This window comes from Monodelphis domestica, chromosome 2 (genome assembly GCF_027887165.1).
Source record: "Monodelphis domestica isolate mMonDom1 chromosome 2, mMonDom1.pri, whole genome shotgun sequence".
Lineage (NCBI taxonomy): Eukaryota > Metazoa > Chordata > Mammalia > Didelphimorphia > Didelphidae > Monodelphis > Monodelphis domestica.
Window position 1 is genome coordinate 230328356 of NC_077228.1, and position 14572 is coordinate 230342927.

Genomic DNA, 14572 nt, shown 5'->3' on the forward strand with positions numbered 1-14572 from the left:
CCACAAAGTTTTTTTGTCTTTCTCAAATTGATAGGGGTCTACTTTGTTCCCAATTCTTTCTAATTTCGAATTGCTTTCCACAATGGTTGTAGTATTTCATAGCTCTACCAACATTGTATTAACATGCCTGTCTTTCTTTTTTTAAAACCCTTACCTTCCATTTTTGAATCAACATTCTATATTGATTACAAGGAAGAAGAGTAGTAAGGACTATGGTGAAACCTCAGGGTTATTTTGATTAGCAATTCTCATTATTAATGATTTGGAGCATGTGGTTAAAAATACTTCTCTGTTCTTTTAAGAATGATTTGTTCATAATCCTTTGACTATTTTTCTATTGAGAAAGCAACCATTAGTCTTAAATACTTGTTTCCTTTCAGGGTTATTGTGAGTATCATCAACATGGAAGCTAGAAGTCCCCAAACTTGTAGCTTAGAAAGATTTAGTAATTCCCCAGTTTTATTTAGGAGGGGAAAGCCTCAGGTTTGAGCCTGTTCCTGTGGTAATTCACAGTCCACTTCAGGTTGGGGCTAAGCTGAAGTCTCAGAAGCCTCTCCAGTATATCACACCCTCCTTCTGAGGATCCAACTCAGTACCTTCAGCTTGTGAGATTGACAGTCACTGGATGACTCAAACCTGAGGCTTTCACCTCTGAGCTAAATAAACCTAAGGAATTACTAAATCTTTCTAAGCTACAAGTTTGGGAACTTCTAGATTCCATGTTGACAGTATTAAATAAAATAATCTTTGCAAATTTATGTTAGTATTAGTTACCTTTAAATCCTTTCTTCAAATAGCCTTTATTAATTACAATTTTTGTTGCATTGTGGTCAGTAAAATCTGCTTGTTTATTTTATGCCCTAGTATTTGATCAGTTTTTGCAAATCTGCCATGTGCCACTGAAAAATAATGTGTATTGCTTTCTATTCCCATCAGTAGTCACCAGAAGTCCATTATATATAACTTTTCTAAAATTATATTCAGGTCCTCAACTTCTTTATTGATTACTTATCTTATTTTAAATATTTGTTTGTCAGAAAGACGCACATTGAGGTCTCAAAATTTTTTCTGTCTTTTCAGTAATAATAGCTAGCAATTATATAGCACTTTAAGGTTTTGTATATATGCTTTGAATGTGCTTTGTATTGTGTTCTCATTTGATCTTCACAACAACCTATTATAGCACATATAGGTGTTATTATTATCACCATTTTATAGATTCAAACTTTGGGGTCTTCAACCTACAAGCTAATCCTGAAACCTGGGGTTCACCAGATCCTACTAGGCCACAAGTTCGGAGTTTCTAGATTCCATGTTGACATACTGAAGTTGAGGGTGTTAACTGGGGAAAAAACACAATTATTAAATAATCAGAAAAACCACACTTTAATTAAGGAAAGGGGTTCAGTGTTTTCCTCAAGGCCTCCACACAGAGCTGCTCCCTACACACCCACCCAGAGTCCAAGACTCTGGTTGCTCTTATCCCTGACCCTGGACATTGGACAATTCCAAGGAACAAAAGAATTTGGGGAACCTATATACCATTTGGGGAATCCCGGACTAGGAAAGATGATTGATTGACATTACTATAGCTACAAGGAAATGGGCGTATTCAAACTAGCTGACAGGCTGTTAGGGTTAGGGTCTATTGTTCTGTTGGAGACTAGCTAAATTTGAAACTTCCCTCCAGATGAACTTTCACAGGAACAGGAAGGAACTTGGGGTCTCCAGCTTACAAGCTAACCCTAAAACTTGGGGGGTTCTCTTAGGTTCCATGTTGATAAGGGATAAAGTCAGGATTCAGAATTGGTCTTCAGGACTCCAAGTAACTATACTTTTCCCACTGTACTACCAGGCTGCCTGATCTCCAATTTGATTAACTTTTCTTTTTTAGAATTTAGGCACTATGCTATCTGGTACATGTTTTAAGCACTGATAATATTTCAGTATCTTTAAACATAATATAGTTTCTCTGAGACCATAATTGCTACTCCTGCTTTTAAAAAATTCTCCTAATGCATGAGAAATTCTGTTCTAGCCCCTCATTCGACCTGTGTGAATCTTTGTTTCCCCTGTATTTCTTGTAATATGCTATTGGAATCTGCTTTCAAAACCATTGTGCTGCCCTTTATTCTATGAATGAATTTATCCCATCCTGGTTCCTTGTTTTAGTTGCTGCCTTCTGGAAACCCCAAGTTTGCCCATTTCCCTTGGGAATTTGCCTTTAGGGAAAGTCCCAAACTGACTTTGTCTTAAACTGAACTAGGGATCTTTAAGCTTCCTTTTTAGTGTCCTGAATAGAAATAATAGAATTGCTCAAATTCTCTATTACACTTTTTGTCTTCCAAGTTTCCCCCATTGTATCAGAGATCCTTTCCCAAGAAGACTAGCACCAATAAGAACCATCTTCTTGTACCCATTGTAAGTTAGGCCATTCACTGATACCCTAGCCTCTAGCTATGCCTCTTTCCCAAACCTGCTTGTAAACTGTCCCTGTATGTTTGCTGTACTTAATTCCCCAAAAGGTATAAGTCCCAAAGTTCTATTCTTTGGAGAATCATCTAGCACAGTGATTCTCTCAGAGACACTATCCCCAGAGCCTTTGATTCTTCAGTGGGCTCTGTGTGGTGTTGGGCAGCCAAATGTTAAGGATCTGTTTCTTGATTAAAGATTTGAGTTTTCTGACTTGTTTAGTAGTTCTGTTTTTCCAAGTTGACATTGTTAATTATGTATTTCCCTCTGTCATATCATCTCATGCTTTTTCTTCCCTTTCCCCTGTCAACATGGAAATCTAGAAATCCCCAGTTTATTTAGTTGGAGGGTAGAAACCCCAGGTTTTGACCTTGTCACTGGAGAGTTTTCCCCCTGAGGGAAGGTCCCACTTCACCAGACAATATCATCCACTTCAGGTGGGAGGTAGACCCCCAGCTGAGTCAAGTAGCTCTTTTGTCTCCAGAAGCCTTTCCCACTATGTGACACACCCCTTTTATTGTCTGGTGAAGTGGGACCATCCCTCAGGGGGAAAACTCCTGTGATAGCATCAAAACCTGGGGTTTCTACCCCCCAACTACATAAACTGGGGATTTCTAGATTTCAATGTTGACACACACCCCCTTTTGGTCAAGACTGAATGTCATTGACCAAATATGTGGACAAATGAGTAATGCTGTATGGGGTTGTACTCTATCGCTAATGGTGGGAAAACCTAGGGATACAAGTATGGGTAATGCCACCAGCGCATTGACAAGTGAGCCAGAAAGGCAGTCTGCCTTTGGCAAAAATCTAACTAACAATCAAAACACTACCCCATTTCCCCAAAGTCTTTAAGTCTTTCACATCTGGTGGGTCTTGATATGATGCCTTCAGCATCTCACAGACTTCTGGCCTCCTGCAGACTCCTTTTGTACCAGATAGCTTCTTTGCTGCAAGAGAAAACTTAAGAGAAACCCATAAACACATTCTTTTGTTAAAGACTCCAACTCCCAATATACTTTTAAAGATTATCCACTTCTGCTTTGGCGCAGTAGGTAAAAAAGTAGGTGTGGCATACTGGGAAAGACTTCTGGAGACAAAAGAGCTACTTGACTTCCAAAGGAGTCTACCTCCCACCTGAAGTGGATGTCTATTGTCTGGTGAAGTGGGACCTTCCCTCAGAGGGAAAACTCCTGTGACAAGGTCAAAATCTGGGGTTTCTACCCCCCAACTAAATAAACTGGGGATTTCTAGATTTCCACGTTGACACCCTACAGCCTGTTCTCTTTTCACACAAGAGGGTGCTGAAGAAAGGAAGAAATGTGATCATAGCCAGTGTTCTTCCTCCTTTCTTCCCCAACCAAGCCCTCATTGCTAGTTCTTACATTTTCTTCCTTTCCTTTTAATTTTCCCTTTGCAATCTAGTCTCTGAAGCTGAAGTTTGTCCCCCCCCCCCCAATTCTATATCTGCCACTTTTCCTGTGGAGTTTTAAATATTACTACACCAAACTTTTCATAGATTTAAGCCTTTTTTCTGGGGGAAAAAATGAAACTCGTATATTTTGATCCCCCTATGCCATATTCTTTCATTTTTGTATATTCTCCTGCATCCTCACTTTGAGACATAGTAAATTCTATCACCTTTACTCTTTTCTTCCTATTACATTCCTTTTCACCTCCCTTTTCTTTCCTCTCTGTACTATCAAAACAAACTATTCCTGGTCCCTCCTTTGCCTTAATTTTCTCCTTGATTCTTAGAGACATTAGGAATTCAAATCTCTCTCTATTAGAACGGAAGTACTTCCTGTTCTGTTGCTAATTTGGCCCTTTTCTGTTATTCAAATGTACTTACTTCTTTACTCCAATGTTTACAATTCAAATTTTTGCCCTATTGCTCTGGTCTTCTTGTGATCCTGACTTTAGTTCTTTGGCCCTTAAAAACTCTTACTGGCTTCCTAAGGTATTTTTTCTTTGACCTGGAAGCTCTGTGTTTTGACTATGGCATTAATGGGAGTATTCATTTTAAGGTATCTTTCTGAAAGTGACCTAGTCAATTCTTTTTACTTTTTTATTTTCACTTCTGGTTCTAGTCAATCCGAGCAGCTTCCATTTATGAATTTTAGAAATCTAGTATCTAGGCTTTGGTGGGGCTGATTAGAGAGGCAATGGTTTTCAGGGAATCTGAAGATCTTCAATTATCTCCACCCGTTTTCCAGTTTCTTAGTTTTCATTTGTAGATACTTTATATTTTCTCCCAATTTTTGTCAGTCTTCTGTTTTTGTTTTAATTGTTTTGTTCTCCTTTTGGTCACCTCTGTCAACTTGGAAAAACACAGAACCACTACAGGAGTTATAAAAACCAAATCTTTAATCAGGATAAGAGACAAGTTCTCAATAATTGGCTGTCACACAGAGCCAAGATGATTCTCCAAAGAATAACAGAACTTGAGGACTTATATGCATACCTTTTAGGAAATTAAGTACTGCAAACATACACTGACAGTTTACAATCTGGCTTGGGAAAGAGGCTTTAGCCTAGAGGCTGAGGTATCCGCCAGTTTCCTAAACTACAAAGGATAATACAAAAGGATGGTTCCAGCCAGGAGCTGGGCTGTCTGGGAGAGGTCTCTGATACTATGGGAGAAACTTCTAAAACAAAAAGGGTACTTAAGATTTGATTATGTCTACTAGTCCCACCTAAACATCATTTAGTACTTTAAGGTTTATTGTTCATTTTGGGACAAGGTCAGTCTGGGACTTCCCACCCCACCCCTCAAGGTAAACAAGAAGCTATATATATGCTGACCAACACCAGTGTGTTGTATGCTGTTCTCTAGAGAATTCCCTACTGATGGTGAGCTTTTTCAAATGTTTCCATTTATAGATCACATCATACAAAAGCATCTAATTTTTCAACACTTTCAGTCCCTTCAATAAGATCCACATTTCTTTGAAAGAGATTGGTCCTACCTTCCACATAGGACAAACTGAATTGATGGAAAACTTACATTGCCTAGACTGATATGCAATTGTTTGGATAGCCCACGTTGGAGTTAATCCATCTCTTTCCATATGTATCTTGTGTAGATACTACAAGGGAGTGACACTGGAGGAAGGGATCCGAACTGGCCATGTGTGAAGAAAATATGAGGTGTTTTTTGTTGTCTGAGAATTGTTGTCCTTTTATAGACTTTCATAATGTACAAGAGCCAAAATTATAAATAAAACCCAAAGGGAAATAGAAAGATATATGGTGGTCATAAGTAGTTGTTGCATAAAGCTAATGATGATTTGTGCCAGACAAGTGCCATAAAAAGAATCCAAGAGAAAATATGACCCCAAAAGTAGTTGAACGAGACACATATCAAGAATGAAACCCAAGCCAGTCTTTCATTGGTAGGCCTGAGAGAATAAACAGAGAAAGGAAGCCAAGTTGTGAAGTCCATACTCACTATAGGATTTATGGAAAGAAATGAAGAAGAATTACACATGAAGTCACTGGCATAGTCAGTTTCATCAGCGTATGCCACAAGACTAACTAATCTTAGGATTTTCAAAGCCCAGTATTTTGATTCAAGGATAGGTACCATTTTAGAGTTGTATATATGTGTGAAGGAACTTTAAGGAAGGGAAGAGGATCAGTAGTTGCTCAAATATTTCATTAGGGGGCACCAGTGGTCTGTGGGGCCACCTAATAACAAGGCAGACTATGTTGTGAGAATCATACTCTTAGTGTCATAAAGGAACTTTAGATCATCTAGTGACAGGTGGAGGCATAGGATTTGTCCATCAAATGTATTAGAAAATTTCTTTTTTTCATTTTGTATGTGTGTGTGTGTGTGTGTGTGTGTGTGTATTTTTTTTTTAACCCTTACCTTCCATCTTGGAATCAATACTGTGTATTGGTTCCAAGGCAGAAGAGTGGTAAGGGCTAGGCAATGGGGGTTAAGTGTTAAGCAGGGTCACACAGCTGGGAAGTGTCTGAGGCCAGATTTGAACCTAGGACCTCTCATCTCTAAGCCTGGCTCTCAGTCCACTGAACTACCCAGCTGCCCCTAAAGTGTTTTTAAGTAAAGCTCTGAATTTTAAAATTAGGTTTAGTTTCTTTAATTTGCTTAATAAAAATGATGTCTCTATAAATCAGTATTCCATAAAGATTTGCCTTAAAAAAAAAAACATCCCGAGTCCACACTGTAAAAAAATGCAACTGTGTATCTAATACAAATTCCATTTTACAAATGAGGAGGTGAATTCATGACAGCCAGGGTTCCGTCCTAGATTTCTTGATTCAGAATCATTGAATGATAAGAGATGGAAAGGACCATGGGAATCATCCAGTCAATCCCCCATTTTTTGCAGATTAGAAAACTGAGACCCATGGAGTTTCAGTCTGTAGTATTAAACAGTTATTAAGTGCCAGGCACTGTTTCTGAAAGTGAAGAATAAGATAGATAGATAGATAGATAGATAGATAGATAGATAGATAGATAGATATAGGTATAGATTTTAGGTATGGTTAGTGGGAATAGGAGCAAATGATAAATCTTGATTCTCATTCCAGTGTCTTTTCTACCATACCATGATAGCCTGTATGTATATTGAACATTTTATAGTTAGAAAGTTTTGACAGCTAACAATACGTAATCCATATTTTCTTTGTGATTTGAGATTGGAAGAAGGTAGGAAAAGAGTAAGTTAACTATTAGATATGGAATTCCATTTCTGGAAAAAATATGTTTATAAAGTTTTATCTATTGTAACATCCTCACAAATAGTCCTACATACTTCCTTTAATGGATTTATATGCTCATGCCTATCAGTTTGAGCCAGCTCTCTGGGGAATAGTCATGTCTGACTTCATGACCAACTGTCCACAGAGTTTAAAAATGTTAGAAGGGTTTGCCATTTCTTTCTCCGGTTTTATTTGTGATTTTCCTAGGGTGACACAGTTAGTAAGATCAAATCTTTCTGACTTTAGACCCAGTGTTCTTATTTGCCGTGCCACCTAGTTGCTCAGGTCTCTGGTAGAAGAACAGAAATATAATGCTGTTACAGTTTTCCTGCATCATTTGAAGTCTACTGTGTGCAAAACACTCAGTGTTCCTTGTTAGGTAATACCAAGTGAATTTAGACAAGATCCTTGACCTCATGTATAGAACTAACTGTTCTTTGTAGCTCAGTGCTCTTAGTGGAATGTTCTTATTTAATAATTTTCTCTTTAGTAATTCCAATTTCCCTGAAGCTTCTTATCTATCTCTTGGGATATTTTATTAAGTATGCAAATGCATTCAGATCAACTTTTCAACTTCAAACATGGCAACCTTTTTTTGCTGTTATAATTTTTTTATTATGAATTTGACATGCCAACAAAAATGAACACTTCACTACAAAAATAACAGGAAAGGACTGTATTCAAAACCTTCATCTTTATTATGTAGCTTGATTTGATCTAAAAAGTTTTTGAAATTTATTATAGAAATTCTAACACTACTTGTCTATCCTCTTCTGAACTTCCTTCTGCTCTCTTCTTTGTAATTTTTAATGGCTTATTTTTGCCTCCTTTGCCCCTACTCCAATTGACCTTACCTAAAAATGTCTAGGGGGAAGCTGAGTGGCTCAGTGAATTGAGAGCCAGGCCTAGAGAAGGGAAGTCCTAGGTTCAAATCTGGCCTCAGACACTTCCCAGCTGTGTGACCCTGGACAAGTCACTTAACCCCCATTGCCTAGCCCTTACCACTGTTCTGCCTTGGAACCAATACACAATATTGATTCCAAGATGAAAGGTAAGGGTTTATTAAAAAAAAAAAAGTCTATCTTATCCTTCCCATTTAGTCAGTCATCCCCTGCCAAAAGAAGCCATTAGTTTTGTGGAGTCATGATTGATCACTGCATTAATCACATTACTTAAGTTTTTCACAGTTTTTCTTTTTAGTCATATACTACATTTGTTTAGTCATTACTAATGGGTAATTACTTTGTTTCTAATTCTTTAATATAACAAATAATGTTTCTATAATATTTTCATTCATGTGGCTCCATTCCCTCTTTTTTTTTCCCTTTAAGAAACAAATGTAGCAGCATCCCTGGACAAAGGGAGATGTCCATTAAACACCTGCATTCATATTTAGTGCAGAAAGGCACATTTTACCACTTACTCCTCAGTGTGGCTATGCTCTCTGTCACAGATTAGAACCCCAGGAGTCAGCATAAGAATAATTTATCTTTCTTTCACCACCTGTCTGGTGATCAGCTGCTTTGCGCTTAGCCAGAGTGCTCCTCCCTGGGCAGATCTGCAGGCATTCCCAATTTCCTAGGGCTTGTCCCAGAGCCACCTCTATGCTTCAGTGAGAAATTAGAGGAAGACTGATCACGTGATCATTCTGTTCCATCAAGCATTTATTAAGCACCTAAAATGAATAAGACAACTCAAGGGGTGTTGGGGGTGTTATGGGGAGAGCTGCCCTGATTTGTGAGCATTTCCCACTTAAAGATTTAAAAAAGCACCCCAATAAAGTTTAAAAGGTGTCTTAGGGAGATTGATGACTGAGAGGTAGCTCCCCAGTGGGAGTCTGCCTGCCTAAAGTGACAAAAAGTGGGGGTTTTATTGGTTTTGCAGGAGAGCAGAATACTTGACAAAGGGCAGGAGACATGCAACTTACAGGTGACAACTTGGAGGATGCTGGAGGTGGTGACTTCTGTGACTTGGGGGAGGGCTTGAGGTTGACATGTGACCAAAGATGAGTGACTTGGCAGGAGGGCTGAGGTTGACATTGTGACTAGCTAGGGTAGGTTAAGAACTAGGGTTGAATAAATTGTTGATCAGGAGATCATGCCATTTTTATGGTTTATTGGTGGTCATCAGTGATGGTCTTCTCTGGCCAGATGGGTTTGGGCAAATCCTTCATTTGTCCTCTGAAACTTCTGGGTTTTCTGTGTCTCCCAACAGGGAAGAAACAAGTTTTTGCCTGCTGTGAGCTGACATTCTTCACTTCTGTATATATTCATTTTATCCTCTCCAGTTTGAGTGTTGCCTTTTATTTTTTGGTGGGGGGTACCTATGGCACTTCTGAATGGGGAGTGTAAAGATTAAAATTTAGGGGAGACTGAGGCAGGTAGAAATTAGTTTCTCTCTGCAAGGAGTATTATATTTTTTAGAGGTTTATTAAGGATTAAGGATTAAAGAAAATACAGGATAAGGAAAACGTGCCTAGCCCTCTCACCTACATTATGGAAAGAGCCACGTCTGCTCCAAAACGGAAGTCCAAAAGAAGACCCAAAAACCTTTGCAATCAGGTTAAATCCTTTCTCCATCTCGGCCCAGGTGAGATTACAAGGCATTCTGGGGAAGTGGAGCAAGTGCTTGTGGGGATTGAAGTCCAGAGTTCAAGTCTATTTTTTACAGGAGGGAGATCTTGACCTCCAAAGAGAGGGAACCACTGCCTCCTTTGACTCAAATTATGGTTCTTTGAAGCCCCAGGAAGAATCACTTACAGCTTAGATTTGGTTTTATGTGTAGGACATCCCCAGAAGAAAATAGAAAATACTCAACATGCTATATAAATACAGTAGAAAACAGCTGTTTATTTCTTTCACATAAAAGAAATGTTTGGATTTTTTTTTTTCAAGCCAAACTTACAGGGACACATTGCCAGGAGAACTTAAATAGCACTAACTTAGGACTGCTGTTATACTTCCCCAGAATGTTGAAACTTACAACCTCAGTGCATGAAGTACTTTGCAGTACTCCTAAACCTCCATACCTCTTTCACCTTGGCTCTGCACTGTCTACACTGGCAAGCCTGCCAGGATTGATCCCTTTTAGGAAGTGCTGTGATAACTTCTTGGTGTTTTTCTCAAAATGTAGATGACCCAAGTGAGGACCCAGGAGCTCAACAACCTTTAAAGTTCCCTTCAGGGTTAGAAATAGCCCTCTCTAGATCAACATTTGGTCAACTGCTCAGGAAGGAAGTAAAACAGAAGAGGTAGCCAAGGGCTGAGACCAGACATGTGCCTACTACCCTAGGCTAGAAGTCACCATGTGGCCAGGGTGAGGAAAAGTTCCCTCACTTCCCAGTGCTTTCCTGAGGAGTTTTATGTATACAGTGCACATTCTGGAAGGAGGAAAAAGGAGATCCAGAGAACAGACTTATGCTCTCTTTTTTAATTGATGCAGCAGTATCCTGCCTCCCTGCAACTGCCATGGGGCAGGAAGAGGACCAAGAAACCACCCAGGGTTTGCTCAAACACAGGCCTGTCAGAATTGATAATACTAAAAACCAATTCCATTAAATTCTTATATTGTGGGCCCAGCCATTACTTTGTTTTCTCTTTTTTTATAATCACAAAAAGTGCTGCATTGCATATTTTGATACTTGTGGGACCTTTCTGCCCTTGACTTATTTGGGGCATGTGCCCAGAAATAACATAAGCACAAGGACCTTGCCAGCCACTACAGGAATAAGCCAGCACAGATACAGACAAACAGGTCCTCTGAAGCTTATTCATTCATGTGTGTGACATACTCCAGAGGTATGTGATGGACATGTGTGTCTCACAGTTCCACAGATGACATATGCATAATCTCTCCTCCTGAGCTACATGATCCAGAGTTTGGGTGAGATCTGGCAAATCTCTGAGGCTGGCATATAGAGCTGCTTTGCCTGTGACTTATCTGTCAACTAGTTAACATTTGTTAAGCTCCTACTTATTCTGTCTTACTGGATAGAATAAAGAGAAAAGGGTGAACTCCTGGGACTATTCAAACTTTGTTTGCTATAGTAGTTAACAGCAAATCCTTCAAGTGTACTTTCTATACTTTACCTAAATAGCCAGATTGGTCAATGTGGTCTTAAGGGAAGGGAATTTCATTGTCACAACCATAACCCACAAGAATCCTACATATTGCATGTACTACTTTTCAAATGCAAGGACTGGATTGGTGATTTTATTGTCGTAATTGTGATTTCACTGAACTCTCCTCTTCTTTAATCAAGCCTTGAAAGTTTAAGTGATTTGCTCAGTCACACAGTCATTTGAACTTCATGGCCCTGAGTTTGGTTTTCTGTCCAGTATATTAAACTACCTCTATTTAATAGCCATTGTGGACAAGATAATAAAAACACTAGGTTTTTAAAAAAAGGTAGTGTTTCCCCTTAGGGAACTCTAGTTTTCATGATTTTAAACCCATAGTCGGATGCTTAAAAGAAGGCTATCTTTGTTCAGCTGATTTTAACTTTTAAAAAAATGTTCTTTAATGACTATCTTATCTTTAAAACTAAAAAAAAAAAAATCCCATTTTACAGATGGGATAATTGAGCTTTAGTGAGGTAGTGACATGCTCTGTCACATAGTAAATGATGGAACCAGGACTTAAAATATAGGCCTTCTGATTCCTTGTTATACCTTCTTTCTACTCTTTCCCTCTTAATCACAAAATTCAGTCCAGGATGGCTTAATTCTACAGTAAAAACAGGAGCTCAGCCCCTCCAGGGCCATCCCAGTACTCACTCCCCAGTCAGGCACAGATTCTCACCATCTCCTCTCTGCCTGTCCCAGATCACTCTGAGCTACGGGGGCCCGGAGAATCGGAGGAACGTGGTGAGTGTGGGTGGTGCCTTCAACCTGCAGCAGGACCCCACAAGGTGAGTGGGGGAGGGGGATGGCGAGAGTGATCTCGGATATCTCTGGCCCCCCACGTCCCTAATCATCTGTTGTGTCCTCTCAGGTTTAAATCCATCCATTGCCTCCTCTACCCTGATACTACCTGGTGTCCCCTGAAGAAGCCACTGTGACAACTCACCCAGGAAGTGTCTGATTTTGGAAACAATCCTGTCCTCAGGACCTACCTATGGGGAGCAGAGAAAATGGACTTGGGGTCTTCTGATAAGGCAAAACCTCACACACCTCCCATCAGATACCAGCAGTGCTATGGAGCCCATTGAACTCTCTCCTCCATCTTCACAGGCTTCCTCAGGGTCACATAAGTGATCTGGAGAAGGCCTGGACCGAAATGATAATTAGCTAGAGGTATCTCGCCCCTCTGAAGCCAAATCCTGGATCAAGGTTGGGCGCTCCCCCAGGACCCTAGATTGGGCTCTGTGGAGATAGCCAGGGAAGAAGATGAGGTCCCTACCCTGGGAAAGATCATAGCTCTGATCACTGCCCGGGAAAAGAAATGCAGAGGTGATCCCGAAGGGCTGAGGGGCCCCAGAGGCCCCCTTCTACAGCTTGGTAGAAACACAGGGCTTCAGTTTACCAATCCTCCAGATAGAGCTCTGGGCCTTTTGTTCTGGAGGCCCTGTAAGCAGTCTTGACTGACCAGAGCCTTTTATCAGTCCTCCTTTGAGGTGGACCTTTGAGCCATTGGCCCTTGAGGGGCCCCTGAAGACTGAATGAGCTACATGCCAGGATTTCTTTTTTTTTTTCCCCTGAGGGTAGCCTAGGACCACTCAGGGTTGGGCTAGCCTCAAAGCAGATGCAGGTTTAGGAAGAGCCTGGTGATGACAAGGGAACAACAGTTCCCCCTCTCAATAGCTACCTCTGGGTCCCTCTCTACTCAAAGGTAATTGGGGCCATGGATGAATTCCAGAGAAGATCCTACGCCATCTGGCAGTCTCAGACTTCTTCCCAGCCCCAGTGCATTCATCCTTTGGCTACTCTGGGGCACTGAGGGGAAATGAAAGAGCCTTGACCTACCTTGAACCTGAGTCAGGGTTTAAAAATCAGGCTTTCCCCACAATCTGCTCCTTGTTTTCCATTTGTCCCCCTACCCTTGAGTCTTTTAAGAACTGGGTAGAATGGTGAGAAAAGGGTACTTCGTCCTCTCTTCTCTCTGCTTTCGCCCTGATTCAGCCAGTGTTGAGGGTCTGTAGTTTCTCACAGTCAGAGAGCCCATCAACCCAACCAGTTCATGGTTTTCAGCCAAATAAATAATATTTAAAGTTAATATTGACTTCATTTCTCTTACTACCACTGACTTCAGGAGCCCACCCTGGAATAACAATAGTGATATTTATAATATGTTTTAAGGTTTGTAAAGTGCCAAATGGGCATTTTCACATTTGATCCTCACAGAATCCATGCTTTTAAGTTCTGAGCTCTGGGCAAAAGGCCCCGAGGACTACCTCTCTTTCCTGGCCTCTTGGGAACTACATTAGGGCTAGGCCTTTGAAGCTGTATCCATTCCCCTTCCAATCCCTGTTTCTACCCTCCAGTAACAGGACCTAATAAGTCCCTCTGGGCTCTCATCTATAGACTGGATCAGGTTTGTTTCCAGACTCAAATTCAGTCCCATTAGCTGCAGTGGCCCTGCAGCTGAGAAAGGCTTGGCATGATGACTCTTCCTCCCCTTCCGTTTTCTCTTCTGCCTAGGGCTTGATTTGTCTATTCACGGTTTGTTTGCTGCCAGCCTCTCCCTGACTCTGGCTCCACACTTGAGACAAACTAGCTGGTTCAATGTACACTTTTTTCTTAAGCTGGGCTGGGCCAGAGGGAGGAAGGCACTGGAAACTAGCAGCATCCACCCAGCCAGCCTTTGGGGTTCATGTTCCCATCTATTTTGCTCAGCTGCTTCACTCAAGATTTGGTGGTTGGTAACCAGCCTAGGCCTCCACAACATCTAGAAGAGTGGCCAAGTGTTTGTTTGCTCCTCCGAAACTAACCTGCAATCATTCTGATTTTCTTTCCCCCAGATGGACTTTTGTCTAGGGCACCACCTTAGACATATAAATTCAGAGCCCTCTGTAACTCTTCTCTCTAGTGCCGATTATTGTCAAATCTGCCCCCTTTCTCATCCTTCCTTTGATTTACAATAATCATAATAGCCAGTTTATAGAGTTCTTTTAAGATTTGCAAAATGATCAACAATTTATTTTCATCATCACAACCACCCTGGGAAGTAGTGTCTATGATCATCCCCATTTTACAGATGAAGAAATGGAGGCAGGTTAAATGACTTTGCCAGGTTCACTCAGCTAATGCCAGCTCAGACATAAACCCAGGACTTCCCAACTGAGTCTACCAGTGTCCCCATATTGTCCTAAGTCTAGATGAAAAGTCATTTGGGTTCAAATTATGATAATAGCTGTCTCTACCTGCTCAGA

General features: G+C 40.5%; 1 protein-coding gene across 3 annotated transcripts in view; it reads left to right on the forward strand.

Annotated features, from left to right (window-relative positions):
* RFNG (RFNG O-fucosylpeptide 3-beta-N-acetylglucosaminyltransferase) overlaps positions 1-13416 on the forward strand; it is a 26882-nt gene extending 13466 nt beyond the window's left edge. For all 3 annotated transcript variants that reach the window (XM_056817315.1, XM_056817316.1, XM_056817314.1), the window contains exons 7-8: positions 12027-12112; positions 12196-13416. In XM_056817315.1, the coding sequence (XP_056673293.1) occupies positions 12027-12112; positions 12196-12262 (153 nt within the window). In that variant the 3' untranslated portion in view covers positions 12263-13416. The remainder of the gene's footprint in view (positions 1-12026; positions 12113-12195) is intronic.
* Positions 13417-14572: the final 1156 nt, after the last annotated feature.